We start from the raw sequence: 27,961 nt of genomic DNA, 5'->3' as shown, positions 1-27,961 counted from the left end.
AAAAGAAATCCTGCCATTTGCACGGATGGACCTAGAGGGTATTATGATCCGTGAAATAAGCCAGGCAGAGAAAGACAAATACCATATGATTTTACTTATTTGAGGAATATAAAAACAAAATAAAACAAAATGAACAAAATAGCAGTGGACTCATAGACACTGAGAAGTGACTGGTGGGTACCATGGGGGAGGGGTTAAGGTGGGTGGTTGAGTAGTGTGAGGGGGATAAAAGGGCACAAACACTCTCAGTTATAAGTTGGCCACAGGGATGGTAGTACAGCATGGAGAATATAGCCAAAGACTCTGTAACATCTCCCTATGTTGACATACAGTAATTACACCAACTGGGGTAAGAATTTATGATATGGGAACTGTTGAGCCACTGTGCTGTATATTTGAAACCAATGTAAGATTGTATATCAATGATACTTCAATAAAAGAAGAACTAAAACCTTCTTGAAAATTAATGAGCATTTGTTCTAAAAATGAATACATAAGACAGACTTTTCCTTATTTAAAAAAATATTTTTGTTGCCTATTTCAACAGTGAAATGCTGGTATTAAAATACTTAGAGAGTTGCAAAATATCGTAGTTTTATATCAAGGCAGGATAGAGAGCATATGTAACTCAGACTAAGGGGGCTGACAAATCTAACAAGCAGACCTTTTCCTGGCTAAGAACCAGGAGTTACGCTTGTTACATAGAACTCTCCAGAGTACCGTGCAATCAGAGGTCACAATCGAGGCAACAGAAGCAATGTCACCATATCAGAGAATGGGCCAATTCAGATATGGTCCTTGACAGTCACTGAGGTCAAGGCTTGCGGCAAATAATTGTATTAAACAGGAATATTCCCTGCACACTTTTAGAATTGTCATCTGAACAAACAAGTACAGGTCATCTGTAGGTTAGATCTTGAGTTCTTTTTCCCGGTACTTAGAGCTTACTTTCTAGTCTTAATCCCTTACAGTTTTTAAGCTTACAACTGTAACTTTCTTTTGATCAAATAAATGATTAATAATTTTTTGTTTTCTGAACTTAACAACAAGCCTTCATTTAAATACATGCATTTTTCATTTAATTCCATTTTATTATTTTCTCTCAAAATGTAATATTAAAATTCTGACTATGAATGATAATAAATTTAAACTTATTTTAAATGAATAAAGGGCATTATGCATAAAACAAGGAAAATAGTCATATTAACATTAAATAATTTCAAATTTTGTCAGTTAATTACTGGTAATTTATGTATCATTGCATGTACCTTATAAAAAAGCAATTAAATTCAGAATAGTAATTTTGGGTAAAAAATGCAAAATTTACAAATAGTAATTAATATGTAACAAAAGGTATATTTATAAATGAGTAGCTGAAACATTCACTTAAATCAAATACGGGACATAAAGTATACATGGAATAGTTTCACTCAGGTTTACACTGGATACATGATATACAATATTAGTTCACATTTCCTTTACAGCAACTTGGAATTTATGAATTATAGCCACCATGTTTCAAGGAACCTCAGATCACACTTGAAAATTTATTTTAAATTTTGGCCCTTGTTTTTAACTTAATGATAAATGTTTAAATTGTCTTTAGTTATGCTATTATTTTAGTTATTGCTTAATTTAAATAAAAAATCCTTGAGAGATTAACTATAAATTTTATTTCTTTACATGTTTTCCACAAGTCATGCTTGAAAAATTGTACATTCTGGGGCTCTTTTTGTTCACATAAATTCCAAGAAGAAAATCAAGAGTATGATGCTTGGTTTTATTTTATATTATTTTTTATTTCACTCTTGGAAATTCTTATTTTTAATATTTAAATTAAACACACAACACAATTCCATGCTACAATTACAAATGAAACACATATTAAGCCAAATTATAAAACTCTTAAGACTAAAACTTATAATAGTTTAATATTCAACTGAATAAGAGCAAAACTGTTTTCATGGTAGTATAATTAGTATATTATCAATAGAAAAGTGTGGTCCTTATGAATTATATAACACATCTCATTAGAAAACTTTTCCCACTGTTTAATCAACCCTTTAGCTTTTAGTTGCTTATTTTATAATAATTCTTTAGAATGTGTGAGATCAAAATAAGAATTTGTTTTTTGATAAATTGAATGATCTTTCTGAGAAATGTAAATCACATTTAAACAGCTCAGACTAAATGTCAGTTTCAGAGATGTTTCTCAATATTTACTTTTTAAAAAGCATATTTTAAATTTAGTTCTCATATATTTTTAATCCAGAAATTTATTAACTGTACAAGGAGAAAAAGTATCAAATGTATGTTAAACATTAAAACTGTTATTTTAAGGAAACACTTCTTGACCTCATTAAAATAATTAACGTTCCATAACATTATATTTCACATCCAAGGTTTGGAAAAGAAAAAAAATTATCAAAACAAACTAGAGTCAATTACATTTTCAGATCAGCAAAATGCACTTGTAAGAGTCTTCCTTCCCCTAATTCAATTGCCATAGGTATTTTACCAGCTCAAATAGGCGTTTGGAAACATTCCTACCAAACTTTCTGAAATGTACCATTTTCTGTTATTGCTATTCTTTTGACTTTCCCCTTCTTATAGCTGCACATACTTACACATAAACAGATTAGACACACACATATATGCACACACACACACACATATGCACACATACACATACAAATGTAATTCGGTTTAATTTTTCACATCACTATTTTTAAGTTACTCTAGTGAGTTATCGAAATATTATTCATAATTTATTTACTTAAATATTTATTTTATAATCAAATTACCTTAAAGAAATAGAAATGAGGAATTGTACTGCAAGTCACTCTTCTGGAGACACCTGGTGATTTTCCATTCTTATGGACAATATAATAATGATTTTGATGATTTTAAGAATGATTAACAAGCAAAATTAATGAATTTCATTTTGATTCTTTCATATTTAAATATATAATTCCATTTTAAAAGGAAGAATTTTCATCAAGCTGTCTTCCACTTCTTTAATTCAGTGGCATTTGACTTGTTTCTAAAATTATCTGAGTTTCTCACTCTAAGACCTGGGTCACAACCTTATTTAGGGACAGGAAATAGTTATCAGGTCACTGAGTGGTCAAATGAAAAAGGATTTGAAATGCTTCAGCACTTAGGACCCTATTCATTGAAATGATTGACTCTTACGTTGTTTAAAGGGTGAAGTTTCTTCACTAGAATTAACTTATGCCTACATGGTTATAGTAATTTAAAGAAAAATCCACAGAGTATAAACAGATAAATTATAAGAATATAAGTGAATAACCTTATACATCTACAGCAAGGAATGGTCTTTAGGATATGCACAGATATTTTAACTAACAACTTATCTGAGTCTAAGGCTACTATAAGTCTCTTGGCAGTTGCAATAAAATGGGAGGTAAAACAAAAGGAACATAAGAGTTACTTTTCTCTGCTACTTTTCTTCTAGACTTAAAAGTTGCCATGTCAATTTAGCAGCACATTTTACTATTCTACACAATGAAATCATGTAATTATTCCTGTATAATAATGATTAAATGAAGCCCAGGACAATTTTTTCTTTTTACTGTTTTTATATTTACCTGATATTACTTCAAATGAATACAATCTATCTCTGATGATGGCAGTAGGCAAAATAAGAGGAAGTTGGGGCAAAATGAGTTAAAAACTTGATTTGAGTCATTTAGCACTAGACCAGTTTCCCTAGAGTCTATGATCATATTGGAAATCAAAATTATCACTTTGCACAGTTTCCAAGTAGTATCAGGGATCTTTTGCAAAGAGAAGCTTGTGGCTGGAAAAAATATATATAAAATGGGTAAAAAGTGAGAGAAGATAATGAAGCCAAGGTATTACTTGAATAACTCACTTTCTAATATTTGGAAGCCTAAAAACAGGACATTATGAAAATTTCACTAACTAAGGGTTGTCCATATTTACATAGCTTTTATACATGATCACCAAAACTAAAGAAATAGATGTTTTATTCCACAAATAATAAAGGAAGCAGTTCTATCATTGACGGACAGAAAGTTAGAAAATTAGGCACAGGTTTTATTTTTAAGTTTTATTTTATAATAAGAAACTGGGCCATTAAAACTATGTAACCAAAGCTGGAGTGCGTGCACTGGAAGGCCCCTGCAGTCTCTGACGACTTTTCAGAGGCCTCGGTGGTGAACTGGGTTTGCACTCTGCCAGCAGAGCAGCGCTGACCCGCGGAGCGCACTCCTTCAGATCAGCCCTGCCTCAGGCCTTTCTGCTTTCTCCAAGAAGTCTTACATTTCAGGCATCAAGTTGAATTTCTTCTGGAGATGATTAACCCAAACCCATGACAGATTTTTTCCAAGATATCCAACCCCTTATGTTTATTTTATCCTGGCTCTTTTTTGGATGTACTGGTCACAAGTAACTTACTCATTTTACATGTTAAAGGGCTGGTGGAGAGCCATTAATTCCCTTAAAAAATGAGAAAATATTTCAATGCGCTGGGCTCTATTGTGTGAGCTCACATTAACTACATGATTTGAAATTTTAAGAAAGGTGTTTCTTCTCTACTATAGAGTTTTTTAAAAGCATTTCACCACATCCCAAGATAGGGATCTTACATTTTTTGGGAAATGCATTCTCGTGGTGTATTAAAAAACACAATGTTAGAAGGCTCGGTTACTATGTCCATAAGCCCGTTTGTAGAGGGTTTCAACTAACCTAAATCTTGGCACACACAATTTTAGTTAATAGTTGAATAAAACTATATTTAAAAAGTCTATTATCCTTCTTATATACCAACCCCTGCCATTCTTTCTACTACATTTTCTTGTTATCATGGGTGAGATGAGTTGCAGGAAAATAATTCAGGCGTCCTCACAGTACAATATTTTAAACTCAGAGGTGATTGGGTGATGTTATTGGAGATGACCATTAGTATTTTCTAAACAAGAACATTTTTTCTTCCTTGAAGAAAGAGTGCAATAGGACAAGACTTCCACAGGTTCTTTTTTGGAAATGAAATGAGATTTTTGTTATGAACATCCAAGTTACTTTTAAATGCTTTAAATATTAAAATACTCAAACATATGAATTTTTAACACATACACACAGCAACAGAAAAGCTTACTCAATAACATATCTGAACATTTTCTTTACTAAAATTAACAGAGAGATGTCAAAGGAAAACACATAATATTAAATTTAAGGGACATTTCAAATGTAAATGTAAAGCCTTGGTTTCACTATAGCATCTGTTAAGACCAACAGTTTAAGAAAGAATGTATATATTCCTATTTAACATTGCGTGCCAAGCATAAGAACTCGTTTCATTAAATGGAATTTTGTGTATGTGCACATGTGCAGATACACAAGGCTGGAAACAAGCACAAACTGAGACTGGAAACCAGCTTCAAGGTAACATCCCCAGAAACCCAAATAATTCCATTTAAATCTAAGTGTGTCATTCCCAAGTGGCAATTCTGAAAGACCTGCAACTTTGAGTTTGATATAAACTTTGAATTTAGCATTTGGATGATGATAAAATGTTGACTCTATGGTATATAAATTTTAATTTCTTAAAATTGAGTCTAAATATTACCTATGATAGTAATTCATTTAACTAATTTGCAAATAGTACTTGATATAATTTTTTTCTCTTTAGGAAAATCTCAAATACAACTTAAGGTCAAAGATGCAAAGAATCATAGAGATTCTAGAAAACTTAAAGGGATAATTTTATTTCTATATAATATTGCTAAACACTACAAAATTGTGAAAAACTATAAATCTCAGAATCATAAGAATTACAGAACATCAATTCACTGCTATAGCTCAGCAACTCTAGGAGTATTACTTTTTTCTACTCTTCTTGAACAAAATTGCAAAATGAATTTTATCTTTACAAAATATGTATCACTATCTGAATCAAAATATTTTATCTCTAAGTAGGGATAAAAACTAAGTTAATTTTTATAATTAGATTTATTACTGGAATGTTTAAAGATATCAGTTTCTTCTTTAATTCATGCTTCAATGGACTACCTAAGTTCAAGACCTTATATAGAGTGAAGAAAAGAAATGACAAGAGATAGCATATACATTGGGGGTGGTAGGTTAATGCCAGAAGTGTGACTGATTGATTGATTGACGCAACTTTAAAAAATCTGGATTAAAGCTGCCTATCAAATTTGTCTAGCTGAAATTTGGAGAAGAATGGATCTTTGACCAGAATCTGTATATTGTCTATTCACTCAGGTATGAGCATTTACCTTTACCAGGAAAATCCCTCTCTATGGAAAAAGATCAGCTAAGCAGAATAATAAATTTCCCCAATATACAAACACCATATTTTACAATATAATGTTTCAAAATGTATCCAGTTATTATAACCAAATTCTAAATGTACAAATTTTAGTGAAACTGGCCATAATAGAAACAGCTAAAATGTATTGCACTTACTATATATTAAGTACTGTTTCCAGTAGTTTACACGTACTGATTGATTTACTCAACTCTGTGAGCTATGCATTATTTCACCTCATTATACCAATTTCATAAATGAGGAAACAGACACAGAAAGGTTAAGTGTTTGTAAGTCATATCTCTAGCAAGGGGCAGGGATGGTATTTAAATCAAGGTAGTCTGGCTCCATAACTCACTCTCTTAATCATTAGGTTGAGTATAATTTTTTTATTACAATAATGATTTCAAAAATCTTGCAGAACATAGTGAAGGTTTGGGAAAAACACATATGAGCCCATAGTTCTTTTAAATCACTATAAAATCTCAATGGAAAATAAAAAGAGTTTAGTTTTCTAGAAACATACAATCATATATTGACTTTAATACATTACTCACCTCTATTCCTACAGAAAGTGTTTCAAAAACTATGAAACCTTAAAATGAAGGGACACTGTTTATAATGATGAAGTTTTTCAAGATTCAAAACCTCACAGCTGGTGGAACTTAAGGAGGAAGTGATTAAATGAATTCCAAAGTTTGCTAAATAGATCTAAAGGGGTGGCTGAGACAGTGGGACCTGAAGCTTGAATGTGAACACTGAATGAGTTGTAAGTTTGGGTTGGGAATAGGCCAATACTTGACTTTGAGTAATAGCAATTGGCAGGAAGAGTGTTTCTGAGAATCCAAAGATATATTTTTTTTAAGTCAGAACTGTTTATTAATTCAACAAATACTTATTGAGTGCCTAGCATAGATGAATCTAATACTGTTACTAGGTTTGGGGGATGTGAGGAAACAGAAATATGACTAGTATGACCCTGACCTTGAAAAGATTTACAGTTGGGAGAGGAAATAGATAAAAATCATATAGGACAGTATTAAGAAGACATGGACAAAAGCCTATGAAAGGTTTGGTGGTATTTGGAGTGACTTACAGATGAAATGACATTTATCTGAGTCATGAAGGATAAGTAGAAATCTAAAACTAGAAAGACGAGGAAATGCATTAGAGATAAAACAGCACGAAAGTATGAAGAGCAGGGCATTTTTTGGAAAGAACAAGCAGTTCATTATGGTTGGGAACATACTGAAGTATTTCAATATGGTTAGAGAGTATTTTTAGTGGGGGTAGTACAAGTTGGTGCTGGGAAGGTAGACTGGGAACAGTATGTAAAGGGCGTTGTATGCTTGACTTTGGAATTTGTACTAGACAGGGGTGTGCTATATACAGTACTACAATTGTGTGGATGATAGCATTTACAAGATTGAGAGATGTGTGGATATTAGAAAGGAGGCTATTACAATATTTCAAGGCAAGAGACACCGTAGGCAATGGGTAATGTGGGTCAGTGCTAATATTTAGAGTGACAAAGAGAACTGAATTAAGAATAATTCTAATTTTTTCAGGTTGAGTTGAATGGCTAATGATACTATTAACATAGACAGGGATTAAAAGGAATCACATAAGAGGACAGGGCAGAATGAATATAATGCACTTCATGTTAGACATGATGGGTTTGACGTGCCTAGAAGAAGTCCAAGGCAGAAGGATAAGATAGAGATTTATGTTGCCATTCAACACAAATTACATGAAAAAATTAGGTGTTACATCTTGATCTTTTCACCATGTCATGGGAGTAGGTATAATTTGTACTGCCATGATGTTTTCTGTTGACTATTTTAGTGGATTAAATAGGGAAAATAAGGAATTAAGTCTTAGTTTCCACATTCCAAATGCTTGCATGTATGTGTGCATATGTGTGTGTGTATGTATATATATACATACACACACACATACAGTTGCCCTATATTCTATGGAATATTGATATTTAAGGAACAAGAATAGGCAAAAAACAACAACAACTACAATGGAGTGGTCAGATAAATAGGAAAACCATGGGAATGAAACTGGAAGGTGAGAAGAGAAATTCTAGGAAGAAAAATTCCTGAAGAAAGGGCAGGTACACTGAGGGCAGAAACAAATTCCTTTGTTTAGCACTGAAGAAGTCAGCGTTGATCACTGTGATGAATGTAGTCTGAGTACAGGGATGGGATGTGGCCAGAGTGTGCAGTGTGCATGACTTTAAAAAGGACTGTATATGAAAGCATAAATTTGATTTTAGTTTGTCTCTCACTAGGCTAAGCTTCTGAAGCAGGAACTGATTTTTTACTTATTCCTCCAGTTACAAGTACAATGAAAGAAAGCAGAAACTTAAAAATGCTCTTTGAAGGAGTAAAAAATATAGAATGAACAGAAGGTGAGGAATAAAGACCCTGATTAGACTGCTCACGGAGGCTCATCAAAGAAAATGGAGAGAGGGATGGGGCAGCAGTTTGGATAGAAGGTGGGGCCACGTTTTCAGTGGTAGAGATGCTGCTTGTTCATATGTTGATAAAATTAAGTTAGTGGATGTAGTAGAGAAAGAAATTTAAGAAACAAAAACAGGAGGTAACTAAACATGCAGAATATCATGGGATTGGGAAGAATAACATCTAAAGCAAAGATGAAAGTTTTAACCTTGGAAAGGAAGAGGGACACCCTTTACTAGGCAAAAAAGAAAGAGTGGGGAAAAAAAAGATTGCTGCCATATAGTGAGCACTGGGCTGACCAGTGATTTTCCTCTCCTAACTACTCTATGGGACAGATGCTATTTTTCTCATTCAATGGGTGAGAAGCAAGTTACACCTACAAAGACATCAAGACCACTATTTCTTTGTTGTTTCCCCTCACATCTCCTTGTCTACTGTGTCTACTGTCCTGGTCCAAGCAACCATCTCCATTCTGGAGAACTGCAACGACCTAACTTGTCTTGCCGGGTCACTCTGCTTCCTGTCTGTTCTCCATACCAAACTTCCATAATCATCACTGGCAGGCCACATCTGACCATTTCATCTTTTGCTTACAAAACACCGTTGTTCTTGGAATAATTTAGTTAGTTTTCCATGTACTTTCATTATTTTCCAATTCTCTGATAGAAGGATAAATATACTGCATATTACTATTCTATACATAGATCTATAGGTCACCTCAAAACTCTCTTGAGCACATCAGACAAACAAATAATTTTTCCCCTGAGATCCTGCTCATGATGTTCTCTGTCAGCATGGAATGTTTATTCCCTAAGCCTGAATTAGCTGCCGTCTTGGGATCTCTCCTCACATCCTTGTAAAGGTCCCTTTTTCTTTTTCCCTTGCTAGATGCTAGATCTCATGTATTCCTTCTCCATGGTTTTCCTCTTTTTTTTTTTTTTTGGTGGAGTAGTTCCTCCAGTAGCTTCCTAAGCAAGGCTGCAAGAGAGATAAATTAAGACTTGGAATATTTTTATATTTTTAAATTTCATTAATAGTTTATCTGTTTATAGAAATTTAGGTTGAAGATTACTTTTTCTAAGAATATTCAATACATTGTTTCATTATCATCTAGGTTTTATGATTAATGGTGGAAAATCCATTGACTTTTAGATAACTGATCCATTGCACATCATCTGTGTTTTTCTTTCTGAAGGACTTTTAGGCACATTCCTTTGTCTCTGATTTTATGATATTTTTATAAGATGTGCCACAAAGAGGGCCTTATTTTCATTCATTCAATAGACCCTCTTTACCTGGAAATTGGTATATCTTAGTTTGGGGAATTTTTTGGAATGATTTCCCTGATAACTTATTTCTGGATCTTCTTTTATCAAGGGTTCAACCTCCTGGACTAAGTCTCTTTATGTTTTGTCTCATCAATATATTTTTCTGTACTTTTATGTTCTTTTTTTTTTTCTAAGTATTTTTCTTTATCACTTTCTTACCATCACTTTGTATTTTTGCTCTGCTTTCTAGAAAACTTCTTTAACACTGTTTTCTAACTATCGCCTGTCAAGTTTACATTTATGATATCTTGATTTTATTTCCAAATTTTTAGTTCTCTGACCTCTCTCTTTTTTATTATAATACCCCATTCTTATTTCATGGACACAATCTTATTATCTACAAGAATATTCATGGTATTTTAAAATATTTTTTCACCTAGTATAGTGTCTGTTCAAGTTTATTATTATGTTACTTTTTTCTCTATTTTTTATGTTATAAAATTCCTTCAGATGTTAAAGAATACTCATTTGTGTTCTTTCATTTTAGATTGGAGATCTATAAATTTGAGAGTTCTATCATCTGAGAAATTCACCTTAAAGTGACCTACCTGAGTCCTTTAGTGGAAATAACCTGATGTCAATATTGATATGTTTACTATTGGACCAATAATTATATCTGGGAAGACTCATCTAATTTCTTTCTTAGGTGTTAATGGCCTGGTGCTATGGAGTGAATGTCTGTCTCCCTGAAATTCCTATGCTGAAAACCTAACTCCCAGTGTGATGGTATTTGAAGATGGGATCTTAGGGAGTTAATTACAATTAGATTAGGTTTTGAGGGTGGGGCCCTCATGATGGGATTAGCGGCCATATAAGAAGAGGAAGAGAGAGATCTCTTTCTCTCTTCATATGCATGCACCAAGGAAAGGCCACCTGTAAGCCAGAAACAAAACTCATGAGGAACCAAATTAGCTGTCATCTGGATCTTGGACTTCCCAGTGTCCAGAACTGTGAGGAATTGATTTCTGCTTTTTATACCACCCAGTCTATGTTATATTGTTATGGCCACTCAAGCTGATTAAAAAACATGATTATCAGCCTTCTGGAAGCGAAGTAGGGGAAGGGCTTGGGGCGTCAGCATTTAATGGTTAGTATATCCACCCTTACTTTTCTTAGTTTTAGCAAGATGTCAATGATGTTCCTGACTCCAGGGACTCTGTTTTATCCTACCTAAAGAATTAAAGAATTTTGCAAAGGTAACCCAGACCTATTTATTTTATCACCTTCTTCAAACCACTTCCGGAGGACCTAATACCATCAACTCCTCAAACTTTGAGTTTGAGATAATTCTCATATTTCATTGCTGGTTGAAGCTTTTAGTTCCTTTTACTCATATATTTACTTTCTAGTCAAAAAATTATATTGCTTTTGCCACTTCCTTATAGTCCCACATTTGTTAGTATGTGTCTTAATATCCCCCCTGAAGTTTTAGTGAGGCTTTCTAGATTCATCTTCTTTATCTGGAATATCTTAGATTATATTTAAAATTTAAATTATACTTAATATTAGTTATTGAGTAATATTATTTAATTTTCAAAACATCAGGAAAAGTAAGGATTGGTGTTCCTAATTACAGATGAGAAAACAAAGACATGGACCATACAGCTAGTGAATATCTACGCAAGATTCAAACCTGTCTTTTCAGTACTAATCGAATCCACTGTTACTTCATCATCTCACATAGCCTTTTTTATATAATAGAAAAATGTACTTGATTGGACTAATGCTCGAACTAAAGTTCCTATTGCATAGGGACTTTCTGTAATAATTCTCTGAGACCTTGATAGGATTGTTTTCCAGTCTGGAAATATGGAAAGTATCAAGTAAGTGGGCACCTCATACAAGTGAGCAGAGAGGTCTCTCTCAGGGGGCAAGGGCAACACAGAAAAGGAAGGATGCCACGGGCTTCTCCCAGAACCACTCTCCTTCCCTTTCTTTCTCTGTGAAGCTTTCGCTTGGGAATCTGGGTGTCCTCCTCCTTCCTCGTGCTTGTACAGAGAAGGAGCAGGTGGGGACACGGGTGGCGTGAGTACTTTGCTTTCATTTTTGGGGCAGAAAGGTCTGCTGGGTATAGACTTTCATGGCTGAACTAATTTTCTTTTAGCACTTTAAAGTTATCATTACATTGTGCGTTAGTCAGCTTGGCCTGGCCTAATGAACTACCACAGACTAGATGCCTAAGAGAAATTTATTTTCTCACAGTTTTGGAGGCTGGAAGCCCAAGGTCAAGATGCTAGCAAGCTTAGTCTCTCAGTGGCCTCTCTTACTGTCTTGCAGACAGCCGCCTTCTCTCTGTGTCCCCACGTGGCCTTTCCTCTGTATGCATATGCTGCTGACGTCTCTTCCTCTCCCGATAAGGACACCTGTCCTCTTGTATTAGGTTCTCACTCATCTGACCTCATTTAAGGGACTTTAAACATCTCCTTAAAAGCCCTAACTATAAATACAGTCAGATTGAGGTGTAACACTTCAACCAATGAATTTAGGAAGGACACAATACAGAACTGCCTTCTGGTTTTCCTGGTTGCTATGAAAAAGCCAGCTTTGTTATTACCATTCCTTTGAAGATAATACAATTTTCTCTCTGACTCCTTTAAAAATGTTTGTCTTTGTTTTTGGCATTTTTAGCAATTTTGCCATGATGTGCTACAGTGTGGTTTTTGCTGCATATATTTTCTTTGCACTTCATGGAGTTTTTTGAATCCATGACTTGAGGTTTTTCCTTGCTTTTAGTAAATTTACACCCATAAACTCTTCAAATACTACTTCTGCACAATTCTCTCTCACCTCTCCTTCTTGGACTATCAACATTTTTACTCTATCTCATGTCTCTTCTTCTCTTCTGTGTTTTCCTCTTTCTCATTTCAAGCTTCCATATGGATATTTTTTACAGAGCTGTTTTCCAATCCAATAATTCCCATTCACTTTTGATTAATTTATAGTTAAAATCCATCCATTGAGTTCTTAATTTCAGTTATTATGCTTTCAAATTATAGAGTTTCCATTTGGATATTTTTATAGGTTTAATATCTATTGAAATTTTCAGTTTCTTCTTCTATATCCCTAAGGTTATTATGTATGCTTCTTTTCAAGTCTACATTATCGTAAATCTTGTTGGCTCTTTTTTTCTTGTTTCATGTGTTGTTCAGTGATGTTGTCTCAGTTCCTTCTATGTCTGTTTTTTTAACTTTGTGCCAAAATATTGTATAGGAAAATATGTAGGGATACTTTGGAGCTTGGGATGATGTTATCTCTTTCTGGAGATGGTTTATGCTTGTTTCTGGCAAGAGGCTAGTAGAAAGTCTATTTTCAGTTCACCCAGACTGGTAAAATTATCAAAAGCTTTGCTTAGCCTTCTGGAATTTCTTCCTGATTCAGAATTTTTTTATTTACTTGTTAGTTCTCCAAATACTTCAATTAAATTTTTAATTAATAAATTTTCTAGCTTTTAAAGTTGTTCTCTGCAGGAGGGTTGGTTTGAGTTACATAGTCTTCTATTATCAGAAATGGTAATCCTCTTGTAATTTTTTAATGAAAAATAAGCTACTAATATTTCACAATCTACATATCATGGCTCACTTCAAAGAACTCTAAGAGCTCTGAAATCCCTTCTCATTTTTAACCATCATATATATGTAAGGCATATATGGTATGTATATGTACATATAAATGTACACTTTGGAATAGAATATACATGTTCAATTTTGGCTGTATTTGGGAGGAGATTAGAAAACACAAATTATTTATGACTGATGTGGATAAGAAAGAGTTTAATCAATGGCTTCTCTCTGACCCTGGATTGCCATTGCCTGAATCCCCTGTATTCATAGATAAATAACTTTTTAAACATTACAAGTTTATTTTTGCTTCACTAGACTGAATTCCCTAATCAAACTTTTTTTCTGTAGAAAACTGAAATGATTCCAAATCTTATATTACTAAATAATTTGATAGTGCCTAGAATATATTTAAGGAGTTTTAAGTTATCAGCATATCACATGAACTTGTCATCTTTCTTATTCAAATATTTATTGAGTACCAACTATATACCTGGCTCTATTCTAGGTGCTGAGAATGTCATAGTGAATAAGACTGAAATGGCTTTCCTTTCATGGAATTTATATTATTTTGGTGGAAACACATCATACAAGAACAGTTTGTAAGTTAATAAATAAGACAATAGAGATAAATACTATGAATGGAGCAAGCACTGTGAGAGAGAAATTGGGTAGAGAGAAAAGGGCTACTGTAGATAGTATCGTAAGGGAAAGTCCTCTCACAGGACTAGAAATGCAAACTAAACAATGAGAGGAGCCATTTGTGCAAAGTGCAGAGGGCAGCATTTCTAAGCAAAAGGATGAATCTAAGTGGGGCCTCAACTCACTCTCCAAATTCCCTAGGTCCTTTTTTCTGTTAGTCAAATTGAGAAATAAAAAATGAACATATAAAAATTAGACAAGATTTTGCTTGTTGACCTTTAATTTGTTATAAGTATAGTCAGGTTTTCACTTTTCTAAAAAGAATGAAATGTCTCCTACTTCAAAAGGTTATTGTGGGGATTTCATTAGGTACTGTAGATACAGTACTTGGAACAATGCCTGTACAAATGGTAGATAACAGGCAAGAGTAAAGAGGCTATAGTATCAAATTGCCTTACATTATATTACATGGTAAATACAATTTTATTCAGGATACTGTGGGAACACAATGAGTGGTGTTCCTAGCTAGATTCAGAAAAGTATTATTCAGGTATTACTGTCTAAAATGACAGGAATTAGCCAAGTGAAGAGATTTTCTGCAATGCATAGAACAATGAGTTCAATTTGTCAAAGGAAGCAAGCAGCATGCTCAGAATCATTATAAAACATCTTGCAGCCTTTTTTATATTTTATGCTATCTAAGGATAGGGTTTTCTGTATTTTTATGTACACTAAAATCATTTATTAAGCATCAATTATGCATTAGGTGCTATGATAAGGACTGTGCATTCTAAGGGAACACATGCAGCTTAAAGTTTAGTAGGAATAAATAGTAATTCAAAGAAAAGTGATTGTTGGAAACTGAGATACTGATGGATAACATTTTATAAAATTCATGTCCATGTCTACCTTGACTAATACTGAGTCTTGCTCAGTAGAAATAAGATTATGAGTATCTCTTCTTAAGAGAATGCCTTCTGTATTTTTTGGTTGCCTGACTGTGGCACTTATTCTAGCAGCTGCTAATACCGGATCATGTTGGCACTGTTAGCAATACTCTACACAACTATGGAAATACAAGACCTACTTTAAAACAGTCTACATAATGTGACTCTGTGCTCTAAGCTGGTATTAAAAGAGACAAAGCTAGAGAAGAAAATGCTTGTAATCATATGGTAAAAAAAAGAAAAAATACCACAAAGGAAGATGGTTTGATTAGAAATGCTCTGAAGTAAAAATTATAGAAATTAAAGGTCTTTTAATGCCTTCAATACTCAAAAATTTAATACAAAATATTTGAACATCTATGATGTATAAGGACATATGGTATGCGTAAATGTTCAGTTTTGTAAGGGGACAAATAGGAAGCATGTTGGTGATGACAGTACCAGACTGGAAATTAAGAAAACCTGACTTTAAAATCTAGTAAAATTATCCCAGGGAATAGAGTTGCTAAGACTAAACTTGACTCTCTGAGAGGGTTGTTGGGCCAGATCCAATTTTTTTCCTGGCTTGTTTAGCTTCCTTTCTTGGCCAAAGCCAGAAGTCTGAAGGTGGCATTGGCTTTAGGAGTAGAAAATTACAAAAAATGTCAGCAGGTTAGGACAGGAAAGTCATTTAATTTATGTATACATAAAAAGAGGAATAAGGAAAGCAAAAATATAGTGTTTACTTTTGGGCTATGTGGAGAAGTTCTCATTTTATCTGAATATTAGACTAAGTTATTGAATAGGTCATTCTTAGAGTCAGATTTTGTTCTTAGGTGATCATCCTTATAATAATATTATTAGATAGCAGCTAATTATTAGGGCACAAATCAGATGATTTATCACTATGTTGGCACTAGACTGCTTCTTAATTTATGTTAATGCATGCTATGAGAAAGGAATAAGGAACAAAATTGATTATTAGTTTCCTACAATTTTGCTTAATTTAATAGTCTTTATTTTTTCTTGAAAATTTTGATGCTAAGTTTGTATACATTTTAGGGTTACCTAAGAACTTTTGCTCTTCAAATGTCTGCATTGTGTTTGATTTTTTTTTTGTTACTTTTATTTTGATAAAGAAATTATCTCTATTTCCCTTCAGGCACTTGCTCTCTATATGACCTTGGGCAAGTCACTTATCAAATTCAAAACCAGTTTCGTCATCTGTAAAATGTTGACAGTTATATTCTTAAGAGTTTCTCAGAAGACTGACTCAGAGAACGTACGTAAAACTCTTAGCGTGGTACCTAGAGAAATACCATAAATACTAACAATTGCAAATGAGAAAAATAACATGATACTTTAAAAATGACTGTTGCCAATCATTTTTACATACAGGTGTCAAGCACTTGCTATGTTTTTATATTGTGCATTTCAAGCATTGCACAAGTAGGATCTCATGCAGTCTCCAACAGCTAAGTACTACTAGTATCCAATTTTAAAGGTAAAAAATGATGCTAAACAGGGAAGTTAAGTAATGTCCTCAAGGTCATACCATCAATAAATGGTAGAAATAAGATTCAAATTGCGTTACCCTAACTCTAGAATCTATGCTTGCATTCATTAAGCTGAGCTTCTTCTTAATAGCAGTAATAGTTATAGAAGAGTGATGTCAGGGCTCCAAATTGAACATTTGAAACAGAAAAAAAGGAAATCTGGTGAAAGATCTTCAAGGTAATAACCAAGAAAAATGTTTCGGTGTCTTAAGACAAGATCAGATATTGAAACCCTAGGAGGGATTTTGGGTAATACGTTGCATACCGAAACAGCTACCTGACACTAAATAAATAAACAAATAAACCAAGGAAGCCAGTGTTGAATATGTAAAGTCCTCAGGCTCTTTGTGTGTTTCATAGGAAAAACTCACTGACATCTGACACACTGCACATGTATGAGGTTACCCTGAGAACAGGTGTGGTCAAAGGTTTCTAAGCCTTTATTAGGCCAAAATCTAAATCTAGCGGCTAAACAAAAATTGTCAACATTTCATGAACATGGCAAAAGAGAAGGGTATTTTGTAAAGCATGTTCTCTTAAAAAGGTATAACTATTTACCTCATATCATTAAGTATAATTTGACATTTCATATTAAATATCCCTCAAATTTAAGCAGTTTTAGCCTGGATCAATAGAGTATATGCACTATTGTCTCTGTCCTGCTAGTGACGTTCAAAAAAAGGCAACAATAATAATCAAGGCATTTTAGTACAATTTATAAGAGGAATCATGGAAACACCACAGAGGCAATATTGCAAAGTGGAGAAAAAAGTAGATTTGAATTTAATTTTTTTTAAATCTGACATTATTATAAAATAAATGGGAATTATAGAAAGTAGTAGTTAAATAATACTATAAGCCAACTTCAACAAAACTAAGGCAATTATATGACAGTGTCAGCATGCCATTGTGCTAAGATACTGTTCTACAGAGAATCATCCAATCCAAACCTACAGCAAAATTTAATTCTGATCTCCCTCACTCTTGTGGGATAAGATACCTAACTACTAATTTCATTTGAAATTTTTAAGAAAAAACGTCCTTCCAACATTCTAAAATTAGATTGTGGTAATGGTTGCATAACTGTAAATACACTGAAATTGATTGAATTGCAGTCTTAAAATGGGTGCCTTTTATATTATGTAAATTGTCTCTTGTAAGACCTGGTTTAAAAATGCTCCCTCTATTGGGAAGCTGGGGTGAGTCAGGTTACTAACTTGGAGGCTGACTAGCCCTCTGTGGCCAGTCAGAAGATAAAAGAGTGTGAGTCTAGGAGATGGGTGAGGTCAGAGCAGTAGTTAAAGGTAACATAAGGTTCAACTTGGACAGCAAGATCAAATTATTTTTGCCTTGCTCTTTTCCCCTTAAAATAAAAGGGGCATAAGTAAATATATTAATTGGGGGGAAAAGTTCTTCCATGTACAACTATTGCCAAGTCCACTGCTTAAAAAAAAAAGCTTTAAAATGGTACAAACATAATGATTATTCAATGAAATTAATGAAATGAGAAATGTACTTGAGGTTACAAAAAAAGGGTAAATTAAACATATTTCATATGTTTAAAATATGAGGGATGAACACAAAAATACATAATATCATATCATAAAGCACATAAAAAATGTTCCGTGTTCTTTAGGCCACTTTATCTCTACTGAGCTATCTCTTATTTGAATTATTCCTAGTATATTTCATATTAGTAAACATATCAGTAAATATACCATACACAGATACCTTATTTTAGACAGTAAAATATCTTCATTGCACAAATGAGAGAAAATACAATAGAACATGTTAGGGTAGATTTCTCTTTTCTGAGATGCATGCTAATTTAAAGGGTAAAGCTGCCCCAAATTAATTTTCTTCCTAAGCATTTCCTTTCTAAAGTAACAATGCTCCTATTTAACAGGTAATATCTGCGGAGTTGTGACCAACTTTAGCAGAATTTCTGTTCTTCCTTTTAAAAACAGGAAAATGGTGAAGGTAAGACTATAACAAGGAAATGAACCCTGACTAAAACACAAGCCTTATTTTATACTGTAAATATATTTTAATTCAATTAAAGTATTGATCCCTAAGTATATTTTGAAATATTGACTTTTGACACTTTCACTGGCCATCAAATTTTATGTTTTACTATGGACAATTTTAAATGTTAAAAAAAATTGAAATGGTAAAACAAACTTCCATATGCCATCATCTATTGCTCCAACAACTTCAGTAATTTTCTACACTTGCTGCACTTATTTTCTATGTAAATATTTAATGTTATATACTTTAAAAGAAAATTCTAGACCCCATGTATTCCATTCTTACATACATAATGGGTATCTGTAGAAAAGTACAAAGTTGGTTTCCATCAAATTTTTCTTTAGTTTGAGACATTACTTAATAGAAATATAAATTAAAATTATTTATTTTCAACCACACTGTGATGATGCATAAATTTTAAGCTCTATTTAACATGTGCAAAGTATTAAAGATTCTAGAAGATTAAAGAAGACAAAGTGTTAAAAAGTCTAGTTTACGTCCATTCAAATATATGACTCTATTTTTCCTATTCGAAATTACAACCCCAAAATACAGATAAAATTATGAACATTTTAATATTATAGAAAGAAATGGCAAACTTGTTTTAACTCATGTTTCCTGTTCTACTACACTTAAATATTGCTGTTTAATAATCTAAATTCATTAGTATATAAATATAAATAAACTAATTCTGAATGATGAAATCAGAAATGTAATCTGCCACTTAGAGGTGTAAATACTTTATCCCAAGAGAGGGTTGGCAAGCTTCAAATATAGTAAAATATTTAAAACTCCAGAGTTTAATTTATAGTGCTTAATGCAATTTGTGTATAACTGGCAATAAGGCAAATTAATATTAGAGTATCATTATCACCATGCAATTACTTCCACTGATGTAGGCTAATATTCTGTCAGTATAAAATTGAAATAAAATTAGTAACACCAATGATACAGATTTGTAAGACTTTCACGTAAGAATATATTAGGAATTTAAATTTATATAAACATTAATACAGATACTAAACTAGTATGCTAATGAATCAATACATAAAATTAGTATTTTGGCTCCAAGAGCTATATTTTAACTTTTGTTTAATTATATTTTATACATAAACTTGCATATGTGTACTTTAGGACTACGGAGGATTTAAAAATTTTATTTTAAATACAATTTTCCATCTTTAACTTATTTACTTTTTTATGTACCTTGGAGTAAACCATACCTTCAAAGTAACCCTCTCTTCTGGGCTGTACCTTCTTTGGTGATTTTGTAACGAAAACTTTATTTTCACTGTTTTTAAATAATGCCAAGCATACAGTGGGATCTAGACAAAAAGAGCAAAACAAAGTTCAGTTCTGGTTCATTTCTTCTTTGAAATGGCTACATATTTTTTAATGATAATATTAAAAAATAACACCCATTGAATAAGATTGTGAAACTGAGAATGATGCTATTTAAAAGCTTCATAATATGAAACTGTAGCCAACAATTCATATATTCGTGGTTATCTGATTAAACTCATAGCCAATACTTAATACAAAGAGAAGAAATACTAACAATGTGAAAACCTTTACACTTAAATTTTCCAGTTATTTTCTTAAACTGGAAATAAACTGTTTTATTTAGGTATCATCTTACTTGTGGGGTTGCTTTACTATTTATTATTTTAGCTCCTTTCTTAAATTCCTGATATTTATGGAATAGTAATATTTTCAGAAATGCATTAAGAGGTAAAAGTTATTATTACAGGAAAAGCCATACACCCTACTTTTTGGTCCTCTAAATATTGAAGATGAAAGCAACATAAAAATATTGGAGATGAAAGCAAGACAACTAATGGGATGAGGAACAGACAGAAAGAGATTATTTCATTAGTTCACAGATAAGTTGACGGTTTCTCTTTTGTCCTAATGTGTTTTATTTATACAACAAAAAAGATGTATAAATTTCACATACTCTTCATAGCCAAGAGCATTCTAAATCTATTAATTTTACAAAATAAATAGATGATTATAAATTTAGGGCCTCATAGTATTTTCTTTTTAATTGGCAATGGATGGCTCTATGCAATGAGAATTGGAGATTTAGTGTAATTGAATTAAGACAAAAGGTCTTCGCTGGCAAAGAACTGTAAGAAAAGGAAATAGTGGATGGATTCAAGATGGCAGTGTGAGAGGTAAGACAGAGAACTTCTCCCAAAACCACATATAATACAAAAATATAGTTAATACAACTAATCCTAAAAGAGCAACAAGAAAGAAGGCTGCACCAGACTGCATACTCCTGGAGAACAGAGCAGATCTCATGTAACAGGGTAATGCACCAAAGCCTTGATCTGGCAGGACCCAAGCCCTTCTCCCCACTCCCACCCCCGCCCAGCTCACAGGAGGGGGAAGAGAAATGGAGCTGTGAAGGGTGGAAGCCTAGGACTGCTGAACACGAAGCCCTGAAGATCTGCTTTGGGAGCACAAACCTACATGGCATGGTGTTCTGGAGATTAGTGGGGTTGGAAAGCTAAGACAGGTGGAATACTTGGAGAGACTGAGATTCCATCCTTTTATGGAGGACAGGGATCCACATCTGGCTGCTCTGGGACAAAGGAAAGGCGGTGACCTGAGAGGCTTCCTAGCAGTGAGAGGGCTGCTGAAGGGGCGGGGTTTGCAAGGAGCTTGCTGCGTGGGAGAAAGGAGAGGTGGACAAGGTTGTCTAGGTGTGCTCTGCCCAGCAGGTTGGGAACTTTCAGGAGCTTTATGGGTCTATCCACCCTGGGTGGCTACTCGGTTCCAAGGCCCCACACTATGACACACAGCCTGCTGCACCGTCCTCCTGGCCTGCTGGTACCGGCTCGCAAACTGGCAGTCCTTGCCCTGCGTCAGGGCAGTCAGGGGGAGGCACCGCCTATGGCAGCTACAGACACAGAGCACAGAGGCTTACACCTGTGTGCTCGGCCCACTGGTTCTGACAGTGGACACAGGAATTGCAGGCAGGAAGCAGGAAACAGCTCCTTCCTTCCCTCAGGCACCAGTGCTGATCCTCTGCAAGCCCTGACAACACTCCAGGGGCTGAGCAGCTCCAGAGACTAGAGCTTCTGGGCACTAGAGGGCGCCACATACAAATATGAAATGTCAAAGGAACCTGGTACAAACAAAAATAACACAAACACCAGAAAAAGGGCCAAATGACACTAAACTCACCAATCTTTATGAAAGAGAATTGAATATAAAAATCATAAACATGCTCATGGAGGTACAGAAAAATATTCAAGAACTCAGGGATGAATTCAGGATGGAGATTCAATTATTAAGAAATTCCATATCTGAAATGAAACATACAAAGGAGGGATTTAAAAGCAAATTAGATGTAGTAGAAGAGGCAGTAAATGGAATAGTAATCAGAGAATAGGAACACAAAGAAGGTGAGGTACAGAGAGAAAAATGATCTCTAAGAATGTAAGAATATTGAGAGAACTGTGTGACCAATCGATATGGAATAATATTTGCATTATATGGGTACCAGAAGAAGAAGAGAGTAAAAGGGATAGACAGTGTCTTTGAGGAGGTAATTGCTGAAAACTTCCCCAATCCAGGGAAGGAGATACTCTCTCAGGACATGGAGGTGCACAGATCTCCCAAAACAAGGGACCCAAAGAAGACAACATGAAGACATATAATAATTAAAATAGCAAAGATCAAGGATAAGGATAGACTTTTAAAAGGAGCTAGAGAGAGAAAAAAAGATCACATACAAAGGAAAACCCATCAGGCTATCATCAGACTTTTCAACAGAAACCTTACAGGCCAGAAGGGAGTGGCATGATGCATTTAATGCAATGAGGCAGAAAGGCTTTGAACCAAGGATACTTTACCTGGCAAGATTATCATTTAAATTTGGAGGGATTAAACAGTTTTCAGATGAGCAAAAGCTGAGAGAATTTACTTCCCACAAACCATCTCCATAGTGCATTTTGGAGGGGCTGCTATAGATGGAAGTATTCCTAAGGCTAAATAGCCATCACCAGGGGAAATAAAACAGCAAAGCAGAACAATTAACCACTAAGCAGGTGTAAAATCAAATCAACTACCCCCAAAGTCAATCAAGGGATAGACAAAGAGTACAGAATGTGATACCTAACATATAAAGAATGGAGGAGGAAGAAAAATGAGGAAAAAAAAGAAACTTTAGGTTGTGTTTGTAATAGCATACTAAGTAAGTTAAACTAGACTAATACATAATAAGAGATTTACTCTTAAACCTTTGGTAACCACAAATCTAAAGCCTGCAATGGAAATAAGTACCTACCTATCCATAATCACCCTAAATGTAAATGGTCTGAATGCACCAATCAAAAGACTTAGAGTCACTGAAGAGATGAAAAATCAAGACCCGTCTATATGCTGCCTATAAGAGACTCACTTCAAACCCAAAGACATACACAGACTGAAAGTAAAGGGATAGAAAAATTTATTTCATGCAACCAATAGGGAGAAAAAAGCAGGAGTTGTAGTACTCATATCAGACAAAATATTTCAAAACAAAGAAAGTCACAAGAAACAAAGAAGGACATTACATAATGATAAAGGGGTCAGTCCAACAAGAGGATATAACTATTATAAATATCTATGCACCCAACACAGGATCACCTACATATGTGAAACAAATACTAACAGAATTAAAGGGGGAAATAGAATGTAATGCATTCATTTTAGGAGACTTCAGCACACCACTCACTCCAAAGGACAGATCAAACAGACAGAAAATAAGTCAGGAGACAGAGGCACTGAACAACACATTAGAACAGATGGACCCAACAGATATCTACAGAATACTCCATACAAAAGCAACACAATACACATTCTTCCAAGTGCAAATGGAACCTTTTCAAGAATAGATCATATACTAGGCCACAAAAAGAGCTGCAGTAAATTCAAAAAGATTGAAAGTGTACCAACCAGCTTGTCAGATCACAAAGGTATGAAACTAGAAATAAATAACACAAAGAAAACAAAAAAGCCCACAAACACATGGAGGCTTAGTAACATGCTCTTAAATAATCAATGGATCAATGACCAAATAAAAACAGAGATCAAGCAATATATGGAGACAAACGACAACAATAATTCAACACTGCAAAATTTGTGGGACGCAGTGAGGGCCATGCTAAGAGGAAAGTACAGTGAAATATAGGCCTAACTAGGTAAGGACAGTCCCAAATGAACAGTCTAAACTCACAATTAACGAAATTAGATAAAGAAGAACAAATGAGGCCCGAAGTCAGTAGAAGGAGGGACATAATAAAGATTAGACAAGAAATAAATAAAATCAAGAAGAATAAAACAACAGAAAGAATGAGTGAAAGCAGGAGCTGGTTCCTTGAGAAAATAAACAACATAGATAAACCCTAACCATACTCGACAAGAAAAAAAGAGAGTCTACACACATAAAAAGAATCAGAAATGAAAAAGAAAAATCATTATGGACACCATAGAAATACAAAGAATTATGAGGGAATACTATGAAAAATTATATGCTAATAAACTGGATAACCTAGAAGAAATGGACAACTTTCTAGAAAAATACAACCTTCCATGGCTGACCCAGGAAGAAACAAAAAATCTGAATAGACCAATTACCAGCAAGGAAATTGAATTGGTAATCAAAAAACTACCTAAGGACAAACCTGGATAAGATGGTTTCACTACTGAATTTTATCAAACATTTAGTGAAGACCTAATACCCATTCTTCTTAAAGTTTTCCAAAAAGTACAAGTGGAGGGAATACTCCCAATCTCATTCTATGAGGCCAGCATCACTCTAATACCAAAACCAGGCAAAGACACCACAAAAAAATAAAATCACATAACAATATCCCTAATGAACATAGATGTAAAAATACTCAACAAAATATTAGCAAACCAAATTCAAAAATACATCAAAAAGGTTATCCATTATGATCAAATAGGATTTATGCCAGGAATGCAAGGATGGTGCAACATTCGAAAATCCATCAACATCATCCACCACATCAACAAAAAGGACAAAAACCACATGATCATCTCCACAGTTGCTGAAAAAGCATTCGACAAAATTCAACAACCATTCATGATAAAAACTCTCTCTCAACAAAATGGGTATTGAGGGCAAATACCTCAACATAATAAAGGTCATATATGACAAACCCACAGCCAACATTATCCTTAACAGCGAGAAGCTGAAGGCTTTTCCTTTAAGATCGGGAACAAGACAAGGATGCCCACGCTCCCCACTTTTATTCAACATAGTTCTGGAGGTCCTAACCATGGCAATCAGACAACACAAGGAAATAAAAGGCATCCAGATTGGTAAAGAAGAAGTCAAACTGTCCCTGTTTGCAGATGACATGATATTTTACATAAAAAACACAAAGAATCCACTCCAAAATTACTAGATCTAATATCTGAATTCAGCAATGTTGCAGGATACAAAATTAATACACAGAAATCTGTTGCATTCCTATGCACTAACGATGAACTAGTGGAAAGAGAAATCAGGAAAACAATTCCATTCACAATTGCATCAAAAAGAAAAAAATACCTAGGAATAAACCTAACCAAGGAAGTGAAAGACCTGTACTCTGAAAACTACAAGACACTCAAGAAAGAAATTAAATATACCAATAAATGTAAACACATCCCATGCTCATGGATAGGAATAATTATTATTGTCAAAATGGCCATCCTGCCTAAAGCAATCTACAGATTCAATGCAATCCCTATCAAAATACCAACAGTATTTTTCAATCAACTAGAGCAAACAGTTCTAAAATACATATGGAACCACAAAAGACCTGAATAGCCAAAGCAATCCTGAGAAGGAAGAATAAAGCATGGGGGATTATGCTGCTTGACTTCAAGCTCTACTACAAAGCCACAGTAATCAAGACAATTTGGTACTGGCACAAGAACACACCCACAGACCAATGGAACAGACTAGAGTAGACAGCCCAGATATAAACTCAAGCATATATGGTCAATTAATATATGATAAAGGAGCCATGGATATACAATGGGGAAATGACAGCCTCTTCAATAGGTGGTGTTGGCAAAACTGGACAGTTACATTCAAGAGAATGAAACTGGATTATTGTCTAACCCCACACACAAAAGTAAACTCAAAATGGATCAAAGACTTGAATATAAGTCATGAAACCATAAAACTCTTAGAAGAAAACATAGGCAAAAATCTCTTAAATATAAACATGAGCAACTTCTTGAACGCCACTCCTCGGGCATGGGAAACAAAATAAAAAATGAACAAATGGTATATATCATGCTAAAAAACTTCTGTACAGCAAAGGACACCATCAGTAGAACAAAAAGGCATCCTACAGTATGGGAGAATATATTTGTAAATGACATATCTGACAAGGGGTTAACATCCAAAATATATAAAGAACTCACATGCCTCAACATCCAAAAAGCAAATAACCCAATTAAAAAATGGGTGGAGGATATGAACAGACAGTTCTCCAAGGAAGAAATTCAGATGGTCAACAGGCACATGAAAAGATGCTCCACATCACTAATTATCAGGAAAATGCAAATTAAAACCACAATGAGATATCACCTCACACCAGTTAGGATGGCCAACCAGAAAAGACTGGGAAGAACAAATGCTGGCAAGGATGTGGAGAAAGGGGAACCCTCCTACACTGCTGGTAGGAATGTAAACTAGTTCAACCATTGTGGAAAGCAGTATGGAGGTTCCTCAAAAAACTAAAAATGGAAATACTATTTGACCCAGAAATTCCACTCCTAGGAATTTACCCTAAGAATGCGGGATCCCAGTTTCAAAAAGACATATGTACCCCTATGCTGATCACAGCACTATTTACAATAGCCAAGAAATGGAAGCAACCTAAGTGTCCATGAGTAGATGAATGGATAAGGAAGATGTGGTACATATACACAATGGAATACTATTCAGCCATAAGAAGAAAACAAATTCTACCATTTGCTTAACAATATAGATGGAGCTAGAGGGTATTATGCTCAGTGAAATAAGCCAAGTGGAGAAAGACAAATACCAAATGATTTCACTCATGTGTGAGCATAAGAACAAAGCAAAAACTGAAGAAACAAAACAGCAGCAGACTCACAGAACCCGAGAATGGACTAACAGTTACCAAAGGGAAAGGGACTGGAGAGATTGGGTGGGAAGGGAGGGAGAAGGGGAATAAGGAGCATTACGATTAGCACACATAACATGGGGGGGGCGGCACGGGGAAGGCTGTACAGCACAGAGAAAACAAGTACTGACTCTGTAGCATCTTACTACGCTGATGGAGTGACTGTAATGGGGTATGTGGTGGGGACTTGATAATGGGGGGAATCTAGTAACCACAATGTTGCTCGTGTGATTGTATATTAATGATAATAAAATTTTTAAAAAAAGAAAAGAATGATGTAACAGGGAGTAGAGTAAAGAATGGGGAGTTAGGCATTTAGTGTAGGTTAACATAAAACCATTAATTCAGGGCAGCGTATATTTTCTTAATATTTTGCATCATCTTGCAAAAAGAGATTATACCAGTTTTTTTTAATACATGATGCAACAGAATTAAATATGCTAAATGGAAAAACAGGCTTTTAAGTATCATAAAGCCCATATTACATATTTTAATTAAATGCTAAGGTCGCATGTTTTTTACAATGTGAATTAGAAAAGCAGAACAGTATTGCAGTTATTCGCAAGCATGAGGAAAGTGAAATTTCCATTAATCTTCTAGTAATAATTTTATCCTTATTAAGCATGATTCACATGTTTCACAAAGATTGTATTTCTCAAGATTAGGGAAAATATTGGTCAATATTTGGGCATATCTCATAACTGTATGTAGCCAAAGATATTACAAGTGTTAGGTGCTTCTAAATGAATTCAATATGAATTGGCAATAAGAATAGTTTTTAAATTATTCTGTTTATATATGTTTAGTAGAATAAGTATTACATATTATTTACAAAAAGCTCATTGACATGTCAAAAGGAGGGAAGGGAAGGAAAGGGAAGGGAAGTCAGGGAAGACAGGTTTTAATGTGCCTGCATTTCGTATGATACCTTACAACCTGCTGATCCTTCTACAGTCTCCTGCTCGTCTTCTA

At 34.2% G+C, this 27,961-nt stretch overlaps 1 protein-coding gene across 1 annotated transcript in view; it reads right to left on the bottom strand.

The window, feature by feature from the left end:
* The window catches only part of LRRIQ1 (leucine rich repeats and IQ motif containing 1), a 163,940-nt gene that overhangs the window by 40,788 nt on the left and 95,191 nt on the right, over positions 1–27,961 (bottom strand). Inside the window, 1 exon segment of the mRNA XM_036890021.2 lies at positions 20,048–20,149. Within this exon segment, the coding sequence (XP_036745916.2) occupies positions 20,048–20,149 (102 nt within the window).

This window comes from Manis pentadactyla, chromosome 10 (genome assembly GCF_030020395.1).
Source record: "Manis pentadactyla isolate mManPen7 chromosome 10, mManPen7.hap1, whole genome shotgun sequence".
NCBI lineage: Eukaryota > Metazoa > Chordata > Mammalia > Pholidota > Manidae > Manis > Manis pentadactyla.
Note: the sequence above shows the minus strand (reverse complement) of the source record. Positions and strands in the feature narration are given on the sequence as shown.